Source organism: Artibeus jamaicensis, unplaced genomic scaffold (assembly GCF_021234435.1).
Source record: "Artibeus jamaicensis isolate MK-2021 breed Jamaican fruit bat unplaced genomic scaffold, CSHL_Jam_final contig_465, whole genome shotgun sequence".
Taxonomy (NCBI): Eukaryota; Metazoa; Chordata; class Mammalia; order Chiroptera; family Phyllostomidae; genus Artibeus; species Artibeus jamaicensis.
The window spans coordinates 12,564,749-12,589,524 of NW_026521843.1; the positions used below are offsets into that span (position 1 = coordinate 12,564,749).

Here is a 24,776-nt window from a genome sequence, read left to right on the forward strand (position 1 = left end):
CCCTTCCCCCTCATCCTCAAACTGTCTTATTCTCCAATACTCCTGGTTCATTATCCTATAACTTTAAGCAGCTTCCTGTCAACCCATTGCAAATCCTCCTATACCCTCTGTCACTTCACAAAATGCTCCCCAGCACTTTTTGTAACTTGAATGCCATGCTTCTCTTGTAGTTCTTGATTTCAACCAAAATTCCCTTTCCCACTTCCTAAGTAACTTTCCATGATACTGTCCCCAGCTTAGGATGACCCAATTTAGCCTCTATTTGGATTCCCACAGCATTATAAACACCACTGTCAGAGTAGTTGGCACATATTTACTGGGATAAAGAAAACACTAGAGAGTTAAGAGAATATAAAATTAAATTTTGGTAAAGTTTCTTATGTATGAGTTAGTGGATGAGAAACTTATCCAGAACTGAAAAATGCCTCAGAAGCTGGACAAAGGGCAAAAAGGTCACATCTATAAGGTGAAAACCTGACTATTACTAATAGCTTGAGACAAGAGGGAAACAGACAAGATGTAGTATTAAGACCCAGCTTTGGATTGACCCTACATGTGCTCTGTTCTGATTTCTTTCCTCCATTACAAGTAGAATAACGGCTGAGGATAATGAGTGAAATGAAAACGTGTATTTACTAATGTGGTATGTTGCCCTGAAAGACACTACGAGCGTCGATGAAGTGGTAACAAGACATTTGTGTCAACAGAAAATTCGGCCACTGCATGGTTCCCTTGGGTAATATTACAAGGCACAGCTAAGCGGCAAGTAAGAGCCTTCACAGTTTGAACTTCATTGTCTCTACTTCTCTATTATTCTAGCACCTTTTGTTAGGGGCCACAAATGTAGGGGTCTTGGAGTAAAGAGTAGTATAGCTATTTGTTTAGCTGTCTGAATTTCCTACTAGAATTACGTATATGAAATCTAGGAGTAAAAGTAACCCAGAGTCTACCTGTATCACACACTATATCGCCCACTCAAATTAAAATGTGTTGGAAATGGCCATTCTGAAGCCATTAAGCAAAAAGGCCAAGGCCTGGCCCTGACTAGTGTGGCTCAGTTGGTTGGAGCATTGTCACATAACCTAGGGGTTAAGGGTTCAATTCCTGGTCAGGGCACATGCCTAGGTTGTGGGTTCATTCCCCAGTCAGGGCACTTATGATCCCTGGTTTGGGTGCATATGGGAGGCAACCAATTCATGCTTCTCTTTCGCATCGATGTTTCTTTCTCTCCCATCCTCTCCCCCCTCCTGTGTCTCTCAAAGGAATGAAAAAATGTCCTTGGGTGAGGAAGAAGAGAGGCGAAGCGGGGAGGGGAGAGAAAAAGAGGCCTGCTATATGGTAATGTGTCCTTCTTGCCTCCCAATAACTATTAGCTCTTTTGTAGATATCACTCTTGTACTCCAAAGAAAAGGAATGCTGGTTCACTGATATTTGTTAATTATACTACTTTTTGACACTAGACAACTTGAGAAAAACAGAAACATATTAGGAACAGGCTCTTGCTAGCAGAAAAATAATAATGCAAAGCCTCTAAACCAGCAATTTTCAACTGATGTGCTGCAAGATTTTTTGAAACATGTAATACCTGACCAATTAGTCAGCAGTACTGACCTCTGTATTTTAGACTATCAAATAAAAAATGACAACAGCCAGCACAACAATAGCTGTCCATTATGAATAAATCAAAATTATACTTATTGTTTTGGTCAGATCAGCAAAATATCTGTACTTTTGGTGTGCCGAATTTTAGTACTTAATTTATCTGTGATGTGAGATGACAAAGGTTGACAACTGCCGCTCTAAATGAATGGCTCTGGGCTTCAGACAGCACACTGCCCTCCTCCTCTTTGCTGTAAACAAAGGCAACGGACACATCTCCGTGGCAGAAACAGAACTGCACAACATGGGATTCCACACTCAGTCTTATCACTCCACAGAATTAAGTATTTAGTTTTTTTCATCTTTTAGGTCTGACTCCAAAGTCCAGATTTTTCACAAATGAAACATAAAATTGGTTACTGTAAATTCAGTCCCTAAAAGTAGTACTGACTTTCTAAAATTTAGAATCTAATTAGTATCTTAGGTTATCCTTTTATTTATCCTTTACTCCCGATAAATTTTTTTAGTCAAACTAGAGATATAATATAGGCCACGAAGTTAGAATTCCAATAGCAACACAGTGTAATAAATTTATCAGTTCCATTACCGTATAGCCTCATCTTCTAGTTTCTTTTTCTGTATTAGCTCTGACTTTTTCCTTTCAATTTCCTTCAACTTGTTATGCTTGATCTTATGAAGTTGTTCAAGGGCTAACTGCTGTGTATTGTAGCTTTTTCTCAGGTCCTAAGGAGAAAATAAAAATAAGTCAATTATGCCATTGATTTAAGAATTTTCTGATATGATGTGTCATTTGCATTAAAAGTAAAAAATCTTAAAGCAAGTTAAACTAGAGTAAAAAGGTTAAAAGTTTTAAAATATTAAATTATTTTAAAATAATAGAATACAATATATATTTTTTAAACCACATAGCCACTGAGGACAAATACCTGTTAAAATCATCTACTTTTGCACTAATCTGTTTGTAAGGAACACGGAATCTTAACAAGTCAATTCTCTGAATTTGTACTTCATTTTCGATATAAAAACAATGTATTAAAACTGTGGGAAAACCAAGCTGTATTCCAAGGCCACTGTAATCAAAACAGCCTGGTGCTGGCATAAAAACAGACACATGGACCAGTGGAACAGAACAGAGAGCCCAGAAATAAATCCAAGTCTCTATGGTCAATTAATATTCGACAAAGGGGGCAGCAACATGAAATGGAGTAAAAACAGCCTCTTCAACAAATGGTGTTGGGAGAACTGGACATCTACATGCAAAAAAAATGAAACTCAAGCACCAACTTACACCATACACAAAAATAAATTCAAGGTGGATAAAAGACTTAAATACAAGCCGTAACACCATTAAAGTCCTAGAGGATATCATAGGCAAGAAAATCTGATATTTCACACAGCAACATTTTTACTGATATGTCCTCTAGAGCAAGGGACATAAAGGAAAGACTAAACAAATGGGATCTCATCAAATAAAAAGCTTCTGCACAGCTAAAGAAAACAGTATTAAAATAAAAGGAGAACCAACTGTTTGGGAAAACATATTTGCCAATGATAACTCAGACAAAGGTTTAATCTCCAAAATATATAAAAAACTTACATGACTCCACTCTAAGAAGACAACCAACCCAATTTTAAAATGGGCAAAGGACTTGAACAGACACTTCTCCAAGGAGGACATACAGAGGATCCAGGACACATGAAAAGATGCTCAATATCACTAGCTATCAGAGAGATGCAAATTAAAGCCACAATGAGATACCACTTCACACTAGTCAGAATGGCCATCATAAACAAAGCAACAAACAAGTGTTGGAGAGGTTGTGGAGAAAAGGGAACCCTAGTTCACTGTTGGTGGGACTGCAGGCTGGTACAACCACTATGGAAAACACTATGGAATTTTCTCAGAAAACTAAAAATGGATCTGCCTTTTGACCCAGAAATTCCACTGCTAGGATTATATCCTAAGAACCCTGAAATACCGATCCAAAAGAACCTATGCACCCTAGTGTTCATAGCAGCACAATTTACAATAGCCAAGTGCTGGAAGCAACCTAGGTGCCCAACAGTAAATGAACAGATCAAAAAACTATGGTACATTTACACAATGGAATTCTATGCAGCATAAAGAAAGAAGGGGCTCCTACCCTTTGCAACAGCATGGATGGAACTGGAAAGCATTATGCTAAGTGAAATAAGCCTGGCGGTAAAAGACAGATACCACACAATCTCACCTTTAACAGAAACCTAAACAACAAAACAAACAAGCAAGCAAAATATAACCAAAGACACTGAAATAGAGAACAGGCTGACAGTGTCCAGGGGGGAGAGGGGAGGGAATTTCAGGAGAAAAGGGGAAGGGTTTACAGAAACAAGTATAAAATACACATGGACAAAAACAGGGGGGTGGAAATAGGAGGGAGGGGGAGAGTACTGGGTGGGTGGGGTAGGATGGGAGTAAAAGACAGAAAACTGTACTTGAACAACAACTAAAAAAAAACCTATGGGAAAACAATTTGCTTGCTATAACATTTAAGAGGAATTTCATTCAGTCGTATTTTTGACACTTATATAGTTTGATCAAGTACCCATAACTTTAATCCAACAAGATCTTGAACAATTAGTAAATAATTTTAAGAATTAAAAATTGTAAAGATAATATCTACCTAAAACCCTAACTAGAATGAGTCAAGATAATGAAAAGTATTCAAAACAGGAACTGAAATAAACAAGTGCTTATTGAGCATTTAATTCAATGCAAAGTGCTGTAAAGACTTGCAAGGAATCCAATCCAAGCCATCTAACTCCCAGATACAGTATTTGCTTTTAAAGACTTCTCAATCTCAAAGCTGAGAAAAGTGCCAAAATATGGGATACAGCTAAGTGCTTTAGCAGAAATTTGTGATGATCTGTTCAGCACTTTTTCCCCTCCTCTTTTAACAACATCCTCCCTGTTTGGGAAACCAATCCCCCTTCAATGTGGCTGTGATGACTGACAAATTCAGTGCTCTAATCACAGCATTGCACCTCTCTGGCAGAATGATCAGTCCAAAGGACAAGCACATGATCCCAGAAGAGCCCAAATCCTTTCCTGGGATTCAGATTACTGAAGAGGAGAGAAAGGAATCTTTCTCCCTAAACTCATTAAACTGAAATTAAGATAAAGCGGGAGCTGCCACCACCCAGTGATGCCATCAGGGACAGGAAAGAAATCAACACAGGAAAGGGAGAAGCAAAGACTGGGAACAGAGGTGCAGAGAGAGGGAGTCTCGGAGGGACCGAATCTCCCGTCTCCATCCTCAGTGACTAGGAACTGCGCCGGCCAACAGCACTGACTGCCCTTGTCTTGGTGAGTGGTCCTAGAGCACTCTTTAGATAACTCTTTAACTTAACTATTTTTGAACTGAGTGGTTTTTACCTTGAATCTACAGAACCGTGAACAAGAGAGTAGAAAAGGGCTGTAGTCAAAAAGAGGGAACCCCCCCCACAAAATCCCATCAAACCCTAAAGTTATCAAAACAAGTTTCGTGGCCAAGGTGGGAACTTAGTATTTAGACAGAATGTTTTAGTAAAAAATGTTGGGCACCTACTTACACACAATAACCAACCAATCAACAAACCACCCCCCACCAAACCCCAAACTCTCTTCTTTTTTGGAAATAAAGTATTTTATAGGTGAACCCTTTTAACTTGATTGAAATGGTAGAGCTGATCTAACGGTGTGGTGTCCTGAGACTATGTCTAAAATGTCTGAGGTCAACACTTGCAGCTTAAGCCAGCCAGTAAATACTGCATTCATAGGAAAGTTTCAGCACACCCCAGCTTCCACAGCTCTCTGTTGCACCTCCCTCTAGATTCTGTTGACAATAAGAATGTGCGTAAAAGCTACAGCGAAGCGGTGTGGTTTAGTGACAAGGACTCTGGGAGCAGAGGTCTGGAACAAGGCTGCCAAGTCCAAATGAGGCTCTGTCAGGGACTAGTTGAGTAAACCCAGGACAGTTATGTTACCGTTTTCTCATCTGTAAAATGGGGCTAACTACAAGACACACCTCATAGTATCGTGAGGATTGAATGGGTTGATACAGTAAAGTGCTCACAATGGCACAGGGCACATAAGATTACTGGCTGAAATCATAAATGAGAACTGTAGGATTAAAAGGAGAGTAAAGAGGAGCCAACTTAATATCTGACCTTAACATGGCTGCAAGGTTAGCCCTCTAACTTATCCTTTAAAATACTGCTCCAAGTCTTCCTTTTTCAGCTCCATCCCTTCAATGTCTTAATTGATGGGCGTCCTTGCACTCCACAAGGCATTCTGTGCATTCCTCAATCACAGCCAAACACCTACCACTGCCTCCTCGACTGGAGTGAGTTTCTTGACAACAGGACTGACTGTCTTTCATCAAGATGTCCCCACCCAAGACAGGGTCTGGTACACTGGAGACATTTAATTAGTATTTACTGGGTAAACAGCAGTGCATAAACAATAGTCTACGCATATTAATAAGATCTGAAGAGCACCACAAGGCTTGCCAAAGACATTTCCTCTAATACATACCATCGGACTCACTCCTCTGGGTTAAGTCACTGCTTCTGGGAGGTCCTGGTCAACTGGATCAGTTAACTGAGAACAAGTAAACCAACTGGCGCCCACACACAGAGCTGCTCAGTCTTAAAAGACTCACAGATGGTCTTTTTCAGTTTCGGAAAGTTCTCTTCTATTCCTAATATGCTAGTAACTTTTAAAATCACAAATAGATGTTAAATTTTATTAAATACATTTTCTGCATCTGAGAGGATTATACCATTTTCCTCCTTTATTCTGTTCAATGTCAAATTACAATGAAGATTTTTACACATCAAATCATCTTTGCATGGTTAAGTTAAGATAAATCCAACTTGGTCATTGGTCATAAGGGATTATCTTTTGTATAACAATTTTGTATTAAACTTTTTTATTTTGTTTTTTTATTTCTGCATCTGTTAAACTAATCTATAGTTATCCTTTTTCCTATGGCTCTTATCAGATCTTGTTATGTTAATGATATGGTGACACCTGGCAAGCTCCATATGGTGAGTGGAGACTACTCTCTTTACACTGTGAAACAGCTGTGTGAGACTGGGATTACTCGTTCCTTCAGTAAAAACTCAGGGTCTGGATTCTCTTCTGGGGAGCCAGTCTTGAGTCATTTTCAGCAATGCAATTTGTTCATTTTATCTACATTTTTACGTTCATGTGCAAAAATCTGTCATAATATCCTCTTGTTCTTTCACATTTGCAACATACTTAGTCATATTTCCTTTTCACTTCCAATTTTCTTTATTTCTTCTCTCTTTTTAAAATCAGTCTTGCCAAAGGTTTGTTAATTTTATTAGTCTTTAAGAGAGTCAAATTCTGGCTTTCTTGATTCTTTGTATTAAATATCTGTCTTCTGTTTCAGGAATTTCCTTCTACTTTTTTTGCTGGATTATGTTAGTCTTTTATAGCTTCTTACATTGAACATTCATAAATTTTCAGTTTTGTTCTCTTAATATAACCATTTAATGTCAAATCCTGACTTATCTGGGTTGAATTTCTGCTCTTTTACTTACTAGTGTTGTGACCTTGGGCATTTGTGTGCACCTAATAACACAGTCTCAAAATGTATTTTTTTAAAAAATAATCTAACAGAAATGGAAGAGGAAAAGACAATCCCAAATCACAGTGGAAGATTTTCTCGGACTAATCCCCGTAACTGACAGCAGATGTGGAAACGCGCAAGTCCAATCTCCTTGTCTTCACTCGTCACAGGAAGGCCACCAACAGTCCCAAGTTGTTGTTGTTAATGGGATTCAGGGAACAAAGTGAATCTTTACTTTCACTAACCTCTATCTGACACATAGCATTTTCTTCAACTTTAAATACAAGCAACAAACCATGGTAATATCAGCTGTACTGGTGATATTTTTCACCAAAAGAAATCAGATATTTTCATATTATAGTACATCTTGTGTTCAAAATTACATTATTATATGTCACCAGATCTTGTTATTTAGTTCATTAATACAGAAGTACATAATTACCATTTCACAAATTTGTTTTTAAAGATTTTTATTTTTTAGAGGGGAAGGGAGAAGGAGAGAGAAAGGAACATTGATGTGTAAGAGGAACACCAATTGGCTGCCTGCCTCTTGCACACGCTGCAACCTGGGAACTGGCCCACAACCCAGGCATGTGCCCTGACTGGGAATGGAACTGGCGACCTTTTGGCTAGCAGTCCGGGACTCAACCCACTGAGCCACACTGGCCCGGGCACAAATTTGTTTTACAAATATTTTGTGACTCTTACAATTAACTTTCTTTATAATCTTATGTATTTCATTTTACACATTCAAAACATTATTCTGAGGAATCCAGAGAGTTTATCAAACTGTTGAAGAGTCCAGGGCACAAAAATGGTTGCGAACCACAGCTTTAGAAACAAACACTCACTACCAATGTCGCCCAGCAGCTCTTCAAGTCCACACCTCCTACTGTTTTACCCCACCTTGGAGAACGGAGGCTCCCAGGGGAGATGGAAGGAAGCCACAGCTTTGGTGCTGACAGAGACTACCTTCCCTCTAGGGAAAAGTACCTCCCCAATCAACCAAAGTCAACACACTAAAGATATCTGAGAGAGTCACGATAATCTCTTCCCTGATGAGAACAACAAAATGTGTGTACAGCACACACTGGCTCACAAAGCACTTCCATATTTATGCTCTCACTGAGCCATCACTAGACTCTGCAGAGAAGGAAGAGCAGACATTGCCAGCTCACTTTTGTAAATGAAAAAAGCAAAGTTTGGAGGTTAAATGATGAAGTTACACAACCAGCAAGTGGAATGAATAAGACCAGAACACCTTCCTTTAGATTCCTAAGCCAGTACTTTTTTCACTGTTCCTCACTGCTGAAGATACAATATTGCATGAATTTCCTTAATAGAATAATGCTATTAAATGTCTCATCTTTTTTTTAAGGACTGTAGTTTAAAAAATGCTCAGCACACCCTTGTTTTCCTGCACTAAGCTTGTATACTCCACCCCCACAGAAATGTTTACTTCTCTCTCCCAAAATTTCCTAATCTTCCATTCATTCTCCTCATTACCAGCTAGTAACCGTGCCTCATCAAACCATGAGACTAGAATCATCTTTCCATCTCAAAATCAATAAAATTTCCTGCATCTGCACCCATCTTCTTCTAGTCTAGTTTGAGTTACTCCATAAGAAAGATTCCCGTAATGGTCCAACCTGCTTCTGATTTTAAGTCCTGAAGCTGTCAACTTCCCACTCTCCACCAACAAATTCAGCTGCATTCACACCCATCTTTTCCCAATGTGTTAAACTGGAAATACTCTTTTTATCTAATCCTTCAATCTATGCTCAAATTATCTTAATCTGCTCCCTAGGGATTTTGCTCTATCAACCACCATTTTACACTCAATCTCACTCAATCTTTCTCACTTTCCTACTCCTTCCCTTTCTCCTCTCCTCAAATCTGTCTTCCTTCCTCCCTTCCTTTTGAATTAAAAAAACAGCCTTTACTTAAAAAGAATAAATTACACAGAATCAGAAGTGTTCCTAAAGTTTGAAATATATGGTTCTCTGCTGTTTTTTGACTAATTCTGTTTTTGGCTCATAAACTTTACACAGTAACACCAAGTGCTGCATATTTTCTGACTGAGAACATTCAAAACATATATTTACTGCCACCCACTATGCTCCATGCACTAGGTGCTGGTAATTTGGCAGTGAAAACGTTTGGCTTGAGTCAGGTGATCACCATTAAGACACTGAGTTGGATACAGCTGCCTCACCATCTCCTTCCATTCTTCTGTCCTAACAGAACTTGTCTCCTCACCATGTAGCCACATGCCTCACAGAAAGCTGATACCATCTTCAAGGGTGATCCAGTTTTGCTTCCCTACTTCCAAATTTATTGAGGTATAACTGACAAATACAAATTGTAAATGAGGCCTGTCTGGAAAAAATCCAGCCACTGTTAATATAATGAGAACGGTTTGCATGACAATGATGTAACCTGGCAGCTGCGAGTGGACTGGAATGCACATGCGCGAACAATGACAACTTCACTGTACTAGTCAGTAGAGGCAGTAGATGCCATTGAGTGAGCATATGCACTGGGTGGCCTTTGCACTTCCAGCTTATGTAACTGTGGTTTTCATTTGGGAAGGTGTTATCCATCATGGGTACGCCCCTCTAGGCCAAACAATTAATAAGTACTGCCTCAATGTTCTTCATCAGTTGAGAGATACAGTATGACAAAAATGGCCACAGTTATGGGTAATTGGTGACTGGCAGCTTTGTCACGACAACCCGCCCATTTGTGCATCACTTCTTAAGTAGTTTTTGGTGAAACATCAAATCACCCAGGTGACTCAGCCCCCCTATAGCCCAGATTTGGTATCCTGCAACTCCTGGCTTTTCCCAAAACTAAAATCACCTTTGAAAGGGAAGAGATTTCAGATCATCAGTGCAATTCAGGAAAATACAGGGCAGCTGATGGCAATTCCGGTAAAAGATTTTTGCAGTGTTTTGAACAGTAACAGAGATGCTGGGAGAACTGTGTGAGGTTCCAAGGTATCTACTTTGAAGGGGACTGAAGCGTCACTGCTCTTTGTATAATGCTTCTTGTATCTTGTTCAATAAATGTCTCTATTTTTCATATAACATGGCTGGATACTTTTTGGAGAGATCGCATATATTTAAGGAGTATAACTTGATGCTTTAATATACATCTTCACTTTGAAATGATCACCACAATCAATCTAATTAAAATAGCAATCTTCTCACATAGGTACCTCTCTCTCAGTGGTAATAACTTTAAGATCTATCCTCTTAGAAAACTTCAGGTATACAATACGATATTCTAATTATGGTTCCCATGCTGCACACTAGATCCCAGGACTTATTCTTCTCGCATAACCGGACTTTGTACCCTTGTCCTTCAAGGCTTTCTTCCAAAAACAAAAGTTTTCCTTTGACCTCATGCCGTCTCCGCTCTCCTCCTAAGAGTTGTTCACACTCAGCCCTTCCTGTCCATTCCTGATCTGCTGCACTCCAGCTTCTGCTCACCACTCAACTGAAACGGCACTTTCAGAAAGGTCTTCGAAGGTCTGCTTGTTGGCGGTTCAATGGGTATTTTTCATTGTTCCGTGAACTGACTGCTCAGTATCACTTTACCTGGATGATTAAGACTATTCTTGCTCTCTGTGACATCACAGCCACTGACACCAGAACACATCTCCTGACCACTCTGACAGTACAGGTGTCTCACCACCTTTTAGTTTCCTAGTCATCCCTGATGAAAGTATCAGGAAGCAGGGAAAGGCTTCTGGCAGGAAGCAGAAGGAAGAAAGTAAAACAAGAGGTAAGAATAATCTGCTGGCCTGTGGAGAATCAAATGCTAAGTGAAAGAATCAGATTTATGTGTTTACGCATAATCCACAAACCCCATTTTACAGGTGAAGAAACTTAGATTTAAATTTTTGTGCAATCGGTAGCAAAAGTTCTAAAATCAGATAATTGGTCACTCATGCTAAAACAATAATGTGAAAGTTGGCACTGTCTTTCCAATTTGCCTTATCTTAGCTTCTGCAACAAATGAGTGCTACGGCTCACACCCCCGTCTGCACTGTGCACAAGCATGCTACTGCCTACCGCCAACCATTTTGGTCCCGAGTAGGTGCAGTCAAAGTTTACCATGGTCAGCAAGTGGTAAATGTAAAGTTCCCTTCTTTAAACTACAGGAAGTTGTCACTAACATCAGGGTCTTTGACTTTTGGTCGAAACTACATATAAGAAAGCCAATTTTAACATAGGCTAATTGTTATAAACAAGAGTTAAGTTCCTCATCAATGTTACAGTAGAACGGCCCTGAATAATTTGGGGCACGCTGCATATTAAAACGGGAATTCACTGAATGTTTTAAGTGCTCTGTATGTTGTATGTGATAAAGTGAGCCATTTATTTATACATGTGATTTAAACATTTTTATCTGAAGTACAAGAGTGTCTAAGCATGAAGCCTGGCAGCTTGATGGAACTAGAGCTGCCCATGCATTACTGGTTAAGATTTTCCCATGTAGCAGTATTAGGAAGCAAGGTGGTATATACATGATATAACTTTGCCTTAGATGTCAGAGAATGAAAGTTTTATTTTAAACAATGATTTTTAGTGATATGGCTAAATGATTTAATCTCATATGCTTTTAGCTTTCCTTTTAATTCAATCAGTAATCACCTAATCAGTTAACTCACAGAGATAATGTAAGGGAACCAGGTGATGCTTCTAAGTGTACTGGCCTCTTCATGAGAACGGTTATGTTGGGCAGCCATTCTGATTTCTGGCATTAGACTCAAACAGGCAGTTAGACAGCAGAGGGACATTCAAGCAAGCAGAAAATAAAAAAAAAGCTCCATAAGGTATATGTTATTTCAACAAAGATACTCAGATAAATGCAAAGAATAGTCTAGGCTTTCTTTTTTTTTAAAAGAAAACAGTAAAGTAACGCAAAGAAAATCAGCTAGATATTAGAAAATAACCTTAAGTAAGAGGAAGAGGTTGTTGAGACAGCTTAGCAGAGACAAAAGGCACTGAAGAACAGAGTCATCCATATTCCCACACTGTAAGATAAGGCAGATAAAAAGCCAATTAAACTATGCACAAATAAAAAAATAATGTAGGGAAGTTAACTTGTCTGGTTTGTCTGTCCACCAATGACAAATTACTGGGTTCAAAACTTTTTTCTACTAATATATACTTATGTGAACATATTATTAACATTATGCACCTCAAATTTCTCCTCCTTAACTGAACCCACATGTCTCTTTTCTTTATTTGTTTATTCTGGAGTTTGTGTAATGTTATCCTAAAAAGCCAGCAGGAGAAAAGTCAAAGAGCTGTCTGAAAGGTTATGTAATACTTTATGCTCTGAAAATTTTATGCTGTTCGAAAAAGAATAACAAGACTACTCCCAATTTGAATGATGTGCTGTCAGTCTGCTTTTATCTTTTAATATCTTCTTTCATAGGTATGGCTTCAGTATATAACTAACTCTGCACAGAATGATAAGTGTACAGCATATATTTTGGATTTCTGCTCTGCACTGCAGCAAATAGTCAATCATGGTCTTAAGTTTCATGCAAAGTTTAAAATGTCAGAATATGTTTTAGATTTCAGTGATTACTGCATTATTTCACAAAGGCTTAATTAAATTAAATTGTAACAAAGAAGAAAAAAGAATTGAGTATGTTAGAAAAGCTTCTGCTACCAGGACTATTACAAATTTGCCATATTCCCCATTATAGAACTTTGCCTAAGATCATGCTGACTGAGATCAGTTGTCTAATACTAACAAAGGCAATTGTTCTTAAAATGTATAAATGCCAATAAAAGCAGTCATCAAAAGCTGAAAACTATGGTAAATGATATTTAGTTATACAACACAATGTTTGTATCTACAGAGAACATTAAAAACAGCCTTGCAATTCTAGTATAGCTCAAATTAGTAAATAAACTATGAAAATGCACTACTTATAAAAATAACCACTTCAGTTATTCATCCTATTACATCAAAATAAGGAATGTAAGAAGGCAGCTAACTAAAAATGAATATAATAGAAGATAAATACCTTTAGTTGATTGTTAAATGAATCCATTTCTGACAGCTTAGATGCAGTTTCTTTTTCAAGTGCATCTAATTGTTCTTTAAGTCTTTGGCATAATTCTTCCTTTTCTAATGACTTTTTATGAAGTAGATCGACCCCTAAATCTGAAATACAGACATCAGACAGTTTACATATGGTAGAAATTCCTATGTCTTCACAAGCAGTTGACACTTACTGTTTGGTCAATTGGTGTAACCAGAGAAAGACCAAGGGTATACATGCAAAATGTGGGTCAAACTTTTGATCCACTTAAACAGAAAAAACTCAACAGTCTTTGCCTTTTATAAATCAGACCCCAGGAAGATCTTCATATAGATGTGTAAGTTGGTTTAGTATTCAGAAAGGACCAGGATGTGAAGTGATGCTCCACTTGGGCTGAGGCATTTCACCAACCCAGTCCTCAAGCTCTGCCTCTATACAGTGGGGATCATATCACCTACAGGGTCAGCAGAAGTAACACCTGCTTGAGTGTGGCTGGTAGGTTAATAACATGGGGGTAAAAATTTATAGTTTTAATTTGAACATTTCACCTAAAATGGCACATGGTGCGCTTGGGTATGATATTGTTATGTTACAGAATTACATGCTTATAATTTTGTAATAAAAACCAGAGGCATTATTTGTGCTGGACCCTATATTTATGAGGTGATAGCTATAAAGCCATCAGTACAGAATCTAGCTGACAATAAATACTCAATTAATAGCAACTACTATTAAAGTAGCTTTTTATTTATTCTTAGTGCTTCCAAGAATATGAGAATATTCACAGTAAGGACTCAATAAATATTACTAACTGGATTATTTTGTAATATTATTTAAGGAGGTAAGAACGGAGAGCCTCATTTTGTATAACCCTTTCGTAAATAGGCAGGGAAGGAGAAACTAGATGGAAATATATAATGCAGATTACATTACAGTAAATCAAAACAGCAACCATTCTAAGTACATATTTAAACTTTATTATATATATATTTTAATTTTGGTATAAAACTATAAAAATATTTTTAAAAGCTAATGTAAAATAAAATGAAGCATATACAGTAAAAAGTGAAAAAGTTCCCTTCACCTCGACCCCCAGCTACTTTCTCTCTCAGGCACTTACATGCAGATATGTGCATAATCAACATTAATTTCCATGGGATTTTAATGGGATCATATTGTCTACATTGCTCAGCAATTTGTTTTAAATTTAATAACACATCTTACCAAGAGAGACATATAAGTCTAGCTCACTGTTGAACACTGCTGCATGGTAAGCCACAGACAGTATGGCTCTTCTGTAATTTATGCAACTATTCCCTTTTTGACCGGCATTCAGGTCATTTCTAACTTTCTACTATTACATAAAAATGCTACAATAAATATCTGTGTACATATATTTTAATGCTTATCTGAAAACATTTTATAAGGCTAGGATATGAAAGAATTGCCATGTTAAAGAACTTGAACACTTTAAAATTTGAGAAACTGCTCAATGGCCCTTCCAAAAAACTGTACCCATATACGATGATGACAAAGGGCCTGTTTCTGTACACCTTCATAAGCAGCGGATATTACTGATTTCTTTTCATTTTTGCTAATTGGAAGCAAAATAAGTATCACTTTAATATGTACTTTCTTGATAACTACTGAAATCGAGTAACATCTACTTATGTGTTTGTTGGCCATCATCTTGAATTGCCTCATTTCATACTTTGCACATTTTTTCCCTATTGGGTTATCTTAATTTGTGATTTGTAAAACTCTAAATTCTTATTATAACTAGGTGTATATTTCAAAAATTTCCTATTATTATGTCTTTCATCATGAAAAAGCTTTTCATTTTTATGTTATCAAATCTATATAAATATTTTCCTTTATAGCTCTATATACTGAAGACTTTCCTGATACCAAGATTATACAACTGTTTTTTCTCTTTACATTTTTTCTAGAATTATTTTATTCATTCAGCTTCTAATTTTATCCAGGATTTATTTCTGTACGTAGAGTGAGGTAAAGAGCTTCCCACTCCCTTTAGAGAATCGACTATCCCCCAAATCACTTACTGAAATGATAGTAATTATTGAAAGCCCATCCTTTTCCCACTGCCTCTTAAACATGAAATTTACCTTATCCTAAATTGCCATATACATAAGTCTGTTTCTTGATTCTCTATTCAGTTACACTGTTCTATGTTTTTATTTCTGAACAATAACACATTATTTTTGGTGCTACAGCTTTCATAACATGTTCTAATATCTGATAGAGTCTCTTCCGCCCACCAATATGTTTCTTTTCCAGTCTTGCCGAATCTTGCACTCTCTTCCACATGAATCTGTGAATTATCTGAAAGTTTCACTTCAAGAAATCTGAGTAGAACCGAATACATGGGCGAATTAGTAGAGAACTGACATCTTTATAATTCTGAACCAGTTCATTCAAGAACACAATATGTACCTACTTATTCAGAAATCTTTTATAAGTAAATGTTTAGAAATATACATTTCTTCTTTATTCATAACAATGAGAATGCTAATGTAAACAAGACCTTTTCCACTATACTTTCTAATTAAATACTTTTGATATATAAAGTTATTAAATTTTATATGAATTTTTTAATCCAGGCACCTTGTCAAATTCTCTTATAGCTCTAATAGCTCTCCAGTATTTCAACAAATATTTAATCATTAAACTGCACTTCTACTATGTACAAGGCACCGCACTATGTTCAACTGTAGGTAAGAAAAGGAGAAGGCTAATGCATGGATCCTCTCAAGTAGTTCAGAGTCTAGTTAAGTTGAGACATAAGCAACATAAAAGATAACAGTTCATTTGCATTCTGAGTACTTCTCAAAAGGAACACCACTACTAATAGACATACCAATACTGAATGTGAATACTGTGTTTGTCTATGAGCACTGTGTTAGGCAACTGGAAGAGAGAGAGACAACATGGTAGCACAGTGGGCTTCAGAGTCAAACAGATGAGAATTTCACAACTACTACTGCACCATCTTGGGCACCTATTTAATCTCTCTGATCCTCATTGTTCCTAAGCTGCACAATGGGAATAACAACCACCTCACAAGGCTGCTGTAAAGATTAAAGAAAATAATGTATGAAATAATGCCTATCATGGTGCTTGGCACATGGTTGGTAATCTTAAATAGTAACTGTATGGAGAGAGGAATCTAAGAGATACAGGGCACTCTACAAATTCCAAGCAAAAGCTGAGTATTTTGAACTGAACTAGAGGAATAGACAGATAGAAATAGATAAAAAGCTGAACTGGATCACAGTATACAGAGAAAGAGTAGCTCTACCAGGTCCCCAATAAGACATCTTTAATAACCCATTCGCAATCCAAATACTAACAATGACAAGAGTACTGATACACCTTCTGCCACTGCACAGATCTGGAGGGGTAGCTCACCCTGCCTCTGGAATGCCCATGGGGGGGTGGTGAAGGGTGAGGTGGGAGCAGATACACTTTGCACAACCAAGAAAAGAATCACATGCAAGAAAGAAGGTCTGAGAAAAGACATGGACAGATCGTAGCACTGCAAGGTGGGAGACGCAGTAAAGAGCAGTTCAAAAGAGCAAACTTCTCTATTCCTGGTGTCTCTTTCATGCAGTAAAGGGTCCTTCACCAGCACACTATTCCCAGCTTCTTTCCACCCCCTTCATTAGTTGGTGAACTCAAGATAGGGAACTGGGCACACAGAGTCTGTGCTGTTGCCTTATTGAGATTGAACTGCCCACAGGAAACCTGCATTTCACTGTGTTCGTGCAGCCAGTGTTTTACGGGTGTAGCTGTTCCACTCACAGATAAGCCATGCTGTCCTATATCAGCTTCATCAAGAATGAGGTAATATTTTGGCCTCTCATATGTCTTTTTCCTTTGCTTTATTTCTTAATTTGTTGAGAACTTGGGCAAAAAGAGGGATGTTATTAACTGGAACATCTAAACAGCCAAAAATGTAATAAAGGGCCCTAGAGGGGAAAGACTAACAGATACTCAATCAGATATTCAGTGGAAGATATTTGGGATACTGTAGCTAGTTCTAACACATTTGCAGATTGACTTTCCTTTAAATAAACCTTTCGGATACATTGTTATTGGCAATTCTATTCAATGTAGATTTTTAAAAATCATTTCTCATTGGGACTTGAATCAAGAAAAATGTTACATTCCCACAAATTAGCATATTTTGTTCCACAGGTATCAGAGGGGCAGGCTGGTAAAATTCTTTACGTGAATCAGAGTTAGATGACATAAGAGATCTGGGAAGGGCACACCATTCTGCTTAGGCCTACCACTACTGTACACTAGCACCCCAGAATCCCACAGATTTAGCCACACAGTAATGTCTACTCCCAAACAGTTCTTTGTAATTCGTGCAGGATTTGGCTAAAATGCACATATAGTCTTAAGCTAGAGTCAAACTTAGATCTTGTTTAATTGTAGTCTAACATTTTATTTGATTGATATTTGAAATATATTAATGAAAATCTTATGAAGACAGACATACCACAATTAATGCTTTTTAAATTTAATTTTATTAATATAATACTCTAACATCTGTGATATTTTCACATTAATTTGAAATTTTCAACAAAAGATGAAAAACATTATTTATAATAGAATTATGCTATCTTAAAAAGTAACAGAATATGATTGATACAGTCAGTCAGGAGAGAATAAAAGGCAAAACAAACCTTAGAGACTTACCAGGTGTATTACCGAGCTGCATGTTTTTAATTCTTTCATTTAGTAATTGCTTCTCAGGTACCAAATAGATAAGCTTATTTTGATATTCCTTATAGAAAAAAAACACAGTGCTTAATTAACTTTGTAATGTCTACACATTTTTTACAAACTTCAGAACATGATTTAATTACTCTTGAAACTCAGTATAAAAATAGTATGTAGTTGTAAACTGCCCACTACTTATGAATAAACTAGAATGGAAGTACACAGGATTGAACACACAAATATTTAAACATAAATCCATTTATAAATGACTGGCTAAAATTAAAGGGTGGTGAAGAAAGCCTCTGTCCATGGGGTTCACCTGGAAGCCTTACAATGCTCAGCACACTGATGGACAACAGGGGGGCCAGGCTAAGAGGTGCCTCTGGTGTCTGTGCTACGAGGCATGTGTAAGCAGGCCACGACACTCCAGAATCAATTAGTACAAATCAAAGAGGGACTGAAAACTCGGGGATGACCGAGGAAGCAGGTTTAAGTAGGACGGCAAATATTATTTGGCCTTTGCCTATATCTGCTGTGACAAAGTGAAAAAACAGCTGATTAACTGCCAGTCCACATACAGAGAAAAAGTGGTAAGAGGACTCTAGAGACACAGAATGCTTCCAGAGTCCCCACTCTGCAAACTCTAGCACATGGACTAGATCCAAATGCACAAGAGAAGAACTACCAGGCCCCCAAGGGACATATTCAACATTCTCTTGAAACTTAGCATACCATAATTCTGAAAAGAATAATGCTATTTCAAAATTTCTTAAGAGTATCCCAAAACTAGATAAAGATGCAACAGAGAAAGAAAACTACAGGCCAGTATCACTGATGAACATAGACACTAAAATCCTCAACAAAATACTGAAAAAAAAGAAAAAGAAAAAAAATTTCCTAAGAGTAGTAGCAATAATAACCTTATTTTAACATGTGTGTATATATATGTATTTATTTAAAACCTAAGACACAAAATGATAAATGTCCATTTATGAATAAATATTAACTGGACGTCTACCAGAGTTTTAGGGGTCTACAAGCTTCCTAGTATTGTACACAAGATTGTGCATATTCACATCCTTTTGGGAAGACGGGTCTGTTAGAGACTCAAAGGGATTCTTGACCCCAAAACAAAAACCACTCTATTCGGAAGAATTATTAATAACGGTTCATGTTTAAGGATAATTCAGAAGCAAAGGACTTACCTGAAGCTCTTGTTGGAGCTGCCGGATTTCCATGATTTCCAGGTCACACTGCTTATCCAGAACTTCCAACTCAGTCTTCTGAGTTTGTTTTCTGAGTCGGACATCTTGGAGTCTGCCTGAGATCTGCTGATGTTTGCCATTCTAGACAAAGAGCATACAAATATATGGTAAGGTAAAATGCCAACAAAAAATGTTACCAGGGAAATAATATTTTTACTTAAGTTTTTGAATGTCATTCATACTCAGTCTAAGATAAATACCTAAAACCAAGTGGAATATGATTTTGAGTTGTATCTTTTGACTTAAGAGAATTGTTAGCAGAAATGTACCATTTTCAGAGCACAAGAACCCATATAGTAGGATGAGTAAGCACAAATACAGCTTGCAAAGATTTTTCCTGAGTTCAGTACTGAAGCATTAATTCATAATATTAAAATATGGATAATCTCAAAGAACAAGGAATAAATTTAGCATGTGGCATTTAGCATACTTTCTTTAAGTTTCTATTTCTACCCTCAATGCTGCTATCTAATTTCCTCTAATGAAACAATGTCCAGGAGGGCTTTTGGCTACAATTCTCTTTTCCTATAATAATATTCCTTTCTCCCTTATTTCTGAGAAGTAGGGGGAAAATTGAAATCAGAGATTCTGGGCAGAGGCTGAAAAGAAGGGTGAGGTGTTATGGGTGGAATTGTGCCCCCCCAAATTCATGTTATATCCTAACCTCCAGTGCCTTACACTGTGACTGTATTTGGAGACAGTGCCTTTAAAGAAGCAAGTAAGGGTTAAATGAGGTCATATGAATGGGCCCTATTCCAATCTGATTGGTGTCTTTATAAGAAGAGAAAATTTGGACACAAACAGAGATGCAGAGGCAGAGGGAAGACCAAGTGAGGACACAGCAGGAAGGTGGCCATCCGCAGGCAGAGAGGCCTGAAAGGAAACCAAACCCACTAACACCTTGATCTTGGACTTTGAGAAAATAAATATCTGTTGTTTAAGCCGCCTGGTCTGCGGTATTTTGTTGTGGCAGCCTTAGCAAACTATTACAGTGGAGGAAGAGAAATAGACCCCTGATTTAAAACACTGATAATCCAGATTTCACTTGAGAACACAATCAAAGGGAACACGCTGAGTCCATCCCACAGCTCACGTTATCTTCCCCAGCAGGTGGGAGTACAGGCCCCGGTCCTTTTCAGACTCTGCACAATAGTCGACACTACTGCCTGGTGCATTGCCCCGGTTCTTGAGGGAAAAATCATCCACCTTAAGGTCTCTTCCCATTATATTTTTAAGGAAAAATATATAGACAAGATGATACTTTAGACAGATACCCAAATTAGCTACACAAAAAAGTTCAAGTTTTTTAGGCCTATTTTGTGGCATTGTGACATGATTAATAATTGTGGTGTGCTTTCTTATCCATTTGAAGGCATAAAATAGTACCTTTGTACTAAAAATATTGTTATAATTTAAAAAATGTAATTCGAGTCATCCACCAAATAATTAGGTAAGACCTGAACTGGGCTCTTACCACATGGCTACACATGCATTTTTGCAAAACCTTACTGTACTACCAGATGAGCCTTTTGGGATTTTAGGGTCATAGTAGAATAGCATGCCTTACCCAGACCCTTTATATCTTATGGAATCTGGGGTCACAGTAAAATTGTACACCTTACCCAGACCTTTTATCTTTTTTTTTTTTAGAATACATTTTTTTAAGATTTTATTTATTCATTTTTAGAGAGAGGGGGAGGGAAGGAGAGGGAGAGAAATATCAATGTGTGGTTCTCACGCGCCCTGTACTGGGGACCTGGCCTGCAACCCAGGCACGTGCCGTGACTGGGAATAGAACTGGCAACTCCTTGGTTCACAGTCCATGCTCAATCCACTGAGCTACACCAGCCAGAGCAGACCCTTTACGTTATGGAATTATAGGGTTGTAGTAGAATTGTATGTCTTACCCAGACCCATTATAGCTTCTTGCCTTGCATTTCAAAGTCTTTTAACAACCTGACCCTCTGACATCCGGTGTGTAAAAATTAGTAAGTATAATGGCCAATATTAGCTTCACTGTCAGTCCTAGAGAACTGGAAGGAATTGTTATAGATCATTTATGACATCAGTTTCAAATCATTTTTTCTTTTTAGCAGTAGAACCCTTTTTTCCAAGCAAATCTCAAACAAAAGGCTAGGAAAAGGAAAGCAGAGAGATGTGTCACCTCCCTGCTGCAAAGTGCAGAAGAGCTGGGGAAAGCAGGTGCTGCCCTGACGTCGTGGCTCCCTGCTCCCACCTTCAGCTCCTCCCTCCGCGGGCTGCCTTCCAGGGGCCAGCGTGAAAACAGAAAGGTACTGAGAGGGCACGTTTTATTTCACAGATGGGCAAAGTGAGGCCCAGAGAAGGGAAGTATCTTGCCCACAAGGCATGGTTTATCAGCATCTGATCTGAGACCACACGATTCTCAGCATTGAGTCACTTATCCTTTCTTAAACTATACTGTCCAGTTAAAAAAGCATGTATGAAAATATAACTGTTTGATTACATTAAAACATAATGTATTCTTGAGGTAGATTTAAAAAACAATGACATTTTTCAACAGGTAATTCTAGCATCACTCAGATAAATTACAGTTATTAAACGTTAGCCATACCAGTGCTTCCAACTCGAGATGAAGACTCTTCTTTTTAGAGTTTAGCCTGACAATTTCTTCCTGTTCTCTATTCCTCTGATTGAGAAGCTCCTGTCTACGAATCCTCTCCCACTCTAAACGACGTTGTCTTTCAAGTTCCTGTTTTGCTGCCTGAAATAATGAATTAAAGTTAATTTCTAAAGGAACAATTTTGTATCATTCAAACACTGACGGGATGACAAAATAAAAGTGAGGCAGGACTGGAATGCCAATGGGTCACTGGGCAGACCTAGTTCTATCAACGGGCCTAAACTGAAGAACTTCCACAAAAGTGACTTCATCCATCAGACTTACTGATTGATTCACAGGACCCTCATCTTGTTGTAGTTACTTTTCTCTTACTAAACAAAAGGATAATTTCCTAAAAAAAATATTATGTTAATAGGAATACCTACACCTTTACTCTGGTTACCAGGGAAGAAAACAACTTCTATTCATAATATTTCAGTGTTACTGTAATTTATGGGGCTCCATTCCCAGCCCTTTAAACATACCCAGCCCTCCTAGGAACCCCTCACAACACTATTTATCCCAAGGATCTGCACAAGCCCAGCCTCTTAATTCCTCACCAGACCTTTGACTCATCTCTCTCTCTCTCTCTCTCTCTCTCTCTCTCTCTCTCTCTCTCTCTCTCTAAAATTCCTTGTTCACTTAACTCTGGATCCTAAGCTTAAGTTCATTTATGATCTGATCAAACTGACCCCTTCCTCTGGCTTACCAACCCTAACTCCTTACTCTGCTCTGCAATCAATTCTCCTCTGGGGTGTCATTTGAAAACTCCCCGCGGCCAACATTCAGGTTTGTGTAAGACAAGCAAGAAGTATGAGGCAGAGGAAAAGCCACAACAAAACCAACCATTTTTTAAATTGAAAGAAACATAGCCACTTATTAAATGTAATGACTTTCTTAGGAAATAAAATAACTTAAAGATAACCTCTCGTCTTTCTATCTCTTTTCTCCGTTCTTCCTCCCGCTGTCGCTCCAATTCCCTCTGCTTCTCCAAGCGTTTTTCCAACTCCAGTTGTTTCTTCCATTCTTGCTCTTGTAATTCTCTCTGTTTTCGTTCCCACTCTTCCTTTTCTTTCTGGGCTTTCCGTTCTGCCTCCCTCTGTTGCTGCTCCATCAGGGCTTGGCGTCGCTTCTCCAGTTCCATGTTTCCCCGCTCGTAGTTGGCTTTCCGCTTGTCCTCAAATGTAACTACATGAGGTAAATTATAAGCATCCTTACACATGGAGAGCCCACACATTGCACACTCCATTTTCAACATCCTCATGTCTTGTGATCATTTGAGTGCTATTACTCTTTGCATACTTCTCCTAAGAAAAGTTTTAACTCAAATGTAAATAGTAAAATATCTGTTCTAAGAATAGTCATTTTTAGAAAAAAAATTTTGTAAGTCTGAATCCACCCAAGAGAGAAGTGATTTTAACTATTCCTGCCAATAAAAATACTTTTCAACTTTTTTCTCAGCATTTTCTTCAAGGACAACCAAAGCTGGCTGGCTGTGTATTTTTTTTATTTGATATGTGCCATTATTTTTTTAATATTTTAAAATATCTACGCATGTATTTTTTCAACCAATATTTAAACTTTTTTAAAGCTAAAGATTTCATTATAAAGCTTGCTCTAATATTTTCTCCTAAAGTGGAGGGAACACTTAAACTAAGATGTCTAATACACATACTCTTATGCCATATATACACACTGTCTCTTCTTCTTGCCATATATACACATATATACTTCTTTCCATTTTATCAAGGTCAAAGTCCATCCCATTCATGAAACAGCTTCTCTTATAGCATGTAAAATATTTAAAATGTAAAAATTCTAAATATTCATTTACATTTCAAAGTAAAATTTAAGACAACTCGCTATACATACACAACTCAGACACCCAATGTTACCTGGTAATTTTTTCTGAGGTTCTTCTTCTTGTATTTTCTGATACGAAGGCAGAGTTCCATTAATGGAATCAATTTGCTTTCCTCCTCTAAGAAAAGCAAGTAACAAACAAATTTAGCAACATGCTAAATTTTTAGACTGGTAATTTTTAGACTAGACTATATAGACTTCCAATGACCACAGCAGGTTAATATTCAGAATACTGTTATCCATATTAAAACATTTAAAACACAGTATGGTCCATACATAATTACAGTGAACAGCAGTATATGGAGTCAAACCAGAAAGATTTGGATTCAAATCAAGGTTCAGCCATTTGCTATACTTGGGTAAATTTATTCTAAACCTCTTCAGTCATCAGCTTTCTTATCAATAACACAATGAAAACATACCTACTTCTAATACCTATTCCTTTTTGGCATAATTCATTAAATTCCAAAATCAAATATCAATGTAAATGTTTAACTCTCTCTAAACCAGTGGAAATCCCAAAGTAATACTAATGTCTGCCATCTCCCTCCCCCCCCAGAGGCACCCACCGGAAAGACGGAGGGACCAGCTCAGGAGGTAACGTCAGGGGCAAAGGCTGTCCAGCTTTGGCCATGTCAGTGAGGTGCATCGCGAGGATAAACTCTTCAGCCTTTAGCTGTCCATCACCATCAATGTCAGCCAGAGTCCTAAAGAAAATGTGAAAATTTACAGCTGAGAAAGAAAATCTCAATTTGGAGTAACACAGTTTCAAAAGAATTCAATTTCTTAATTTTAAAGACAAAAATAATGATAGGAATATAGTTACTGTAACATATTTTAGTGAAATGTATAGGGATACAGAGAATTGGGCTAATTTTTATCCCTCATTTCATATCACAAAAGAGAGGAAAGAAACTTTTAAACAGAAAGAAAACTACTCCTTCTGA

General features: G+C 37.6%; 1 protein-coding gene across 4 annotated transcripts in view; it reads right to left on the reverse strand.

Moving 5' to 3' along the window:
- ITSN2 (intersectin 2) overlaps positions 1 to 24,776 on the reverse strand; it is a 118,945-nt gene that overhangs the window by 48,139 nt on the left and 46,030 nt on the right. For 3 of the 4 annotated variants that reach the window (XM_053666851.1, XM_037146749.2, XM_053666852.1), the window contains exons 10-18: positions 24,399 to 24,536; positions 23,862 to 23,947; positions 22,892 to 23,154; positions 21,919 to 22,068; positions 19,266 to 19,406; positions 18,037 to 18,124; positions 13,291 to 13,430; positions 12,202 to 12,282; positions 2,207 to 2,343 (exon numbers count right to left, since the gene is read on the reverse strand). In XM_053666851.1, coding sequence (XP_053522826.1) covers positions 2,207 to 2,343; positions 12,202 to 12,282; positions 13,291 to 13,430; positions 18,037 to 18,124; positions 19,266 to 19,406; positions 21,919 to 22,068; positions 22,892 to 23,154; positions 23,862 to 23,947; positions 24,399 to 24,536 — 1,224 coding nt within the window. The remainder of the gene's footprint in view (positions 1 to 2,206; positions 2,344 to 12,201; positions 12,283 to 13,290; positions 13,431 to 18,036; positions 18,125 to 19,265; positions 19,407 to 21,918; positions 22,069 to 22,891; positions 23,155 to 23,861; positions 23,948 to 24,398; positions 24,537 to 24,776) is intronic. The other variant, XM_037146746.2, reaches the window with a different exon arrangement.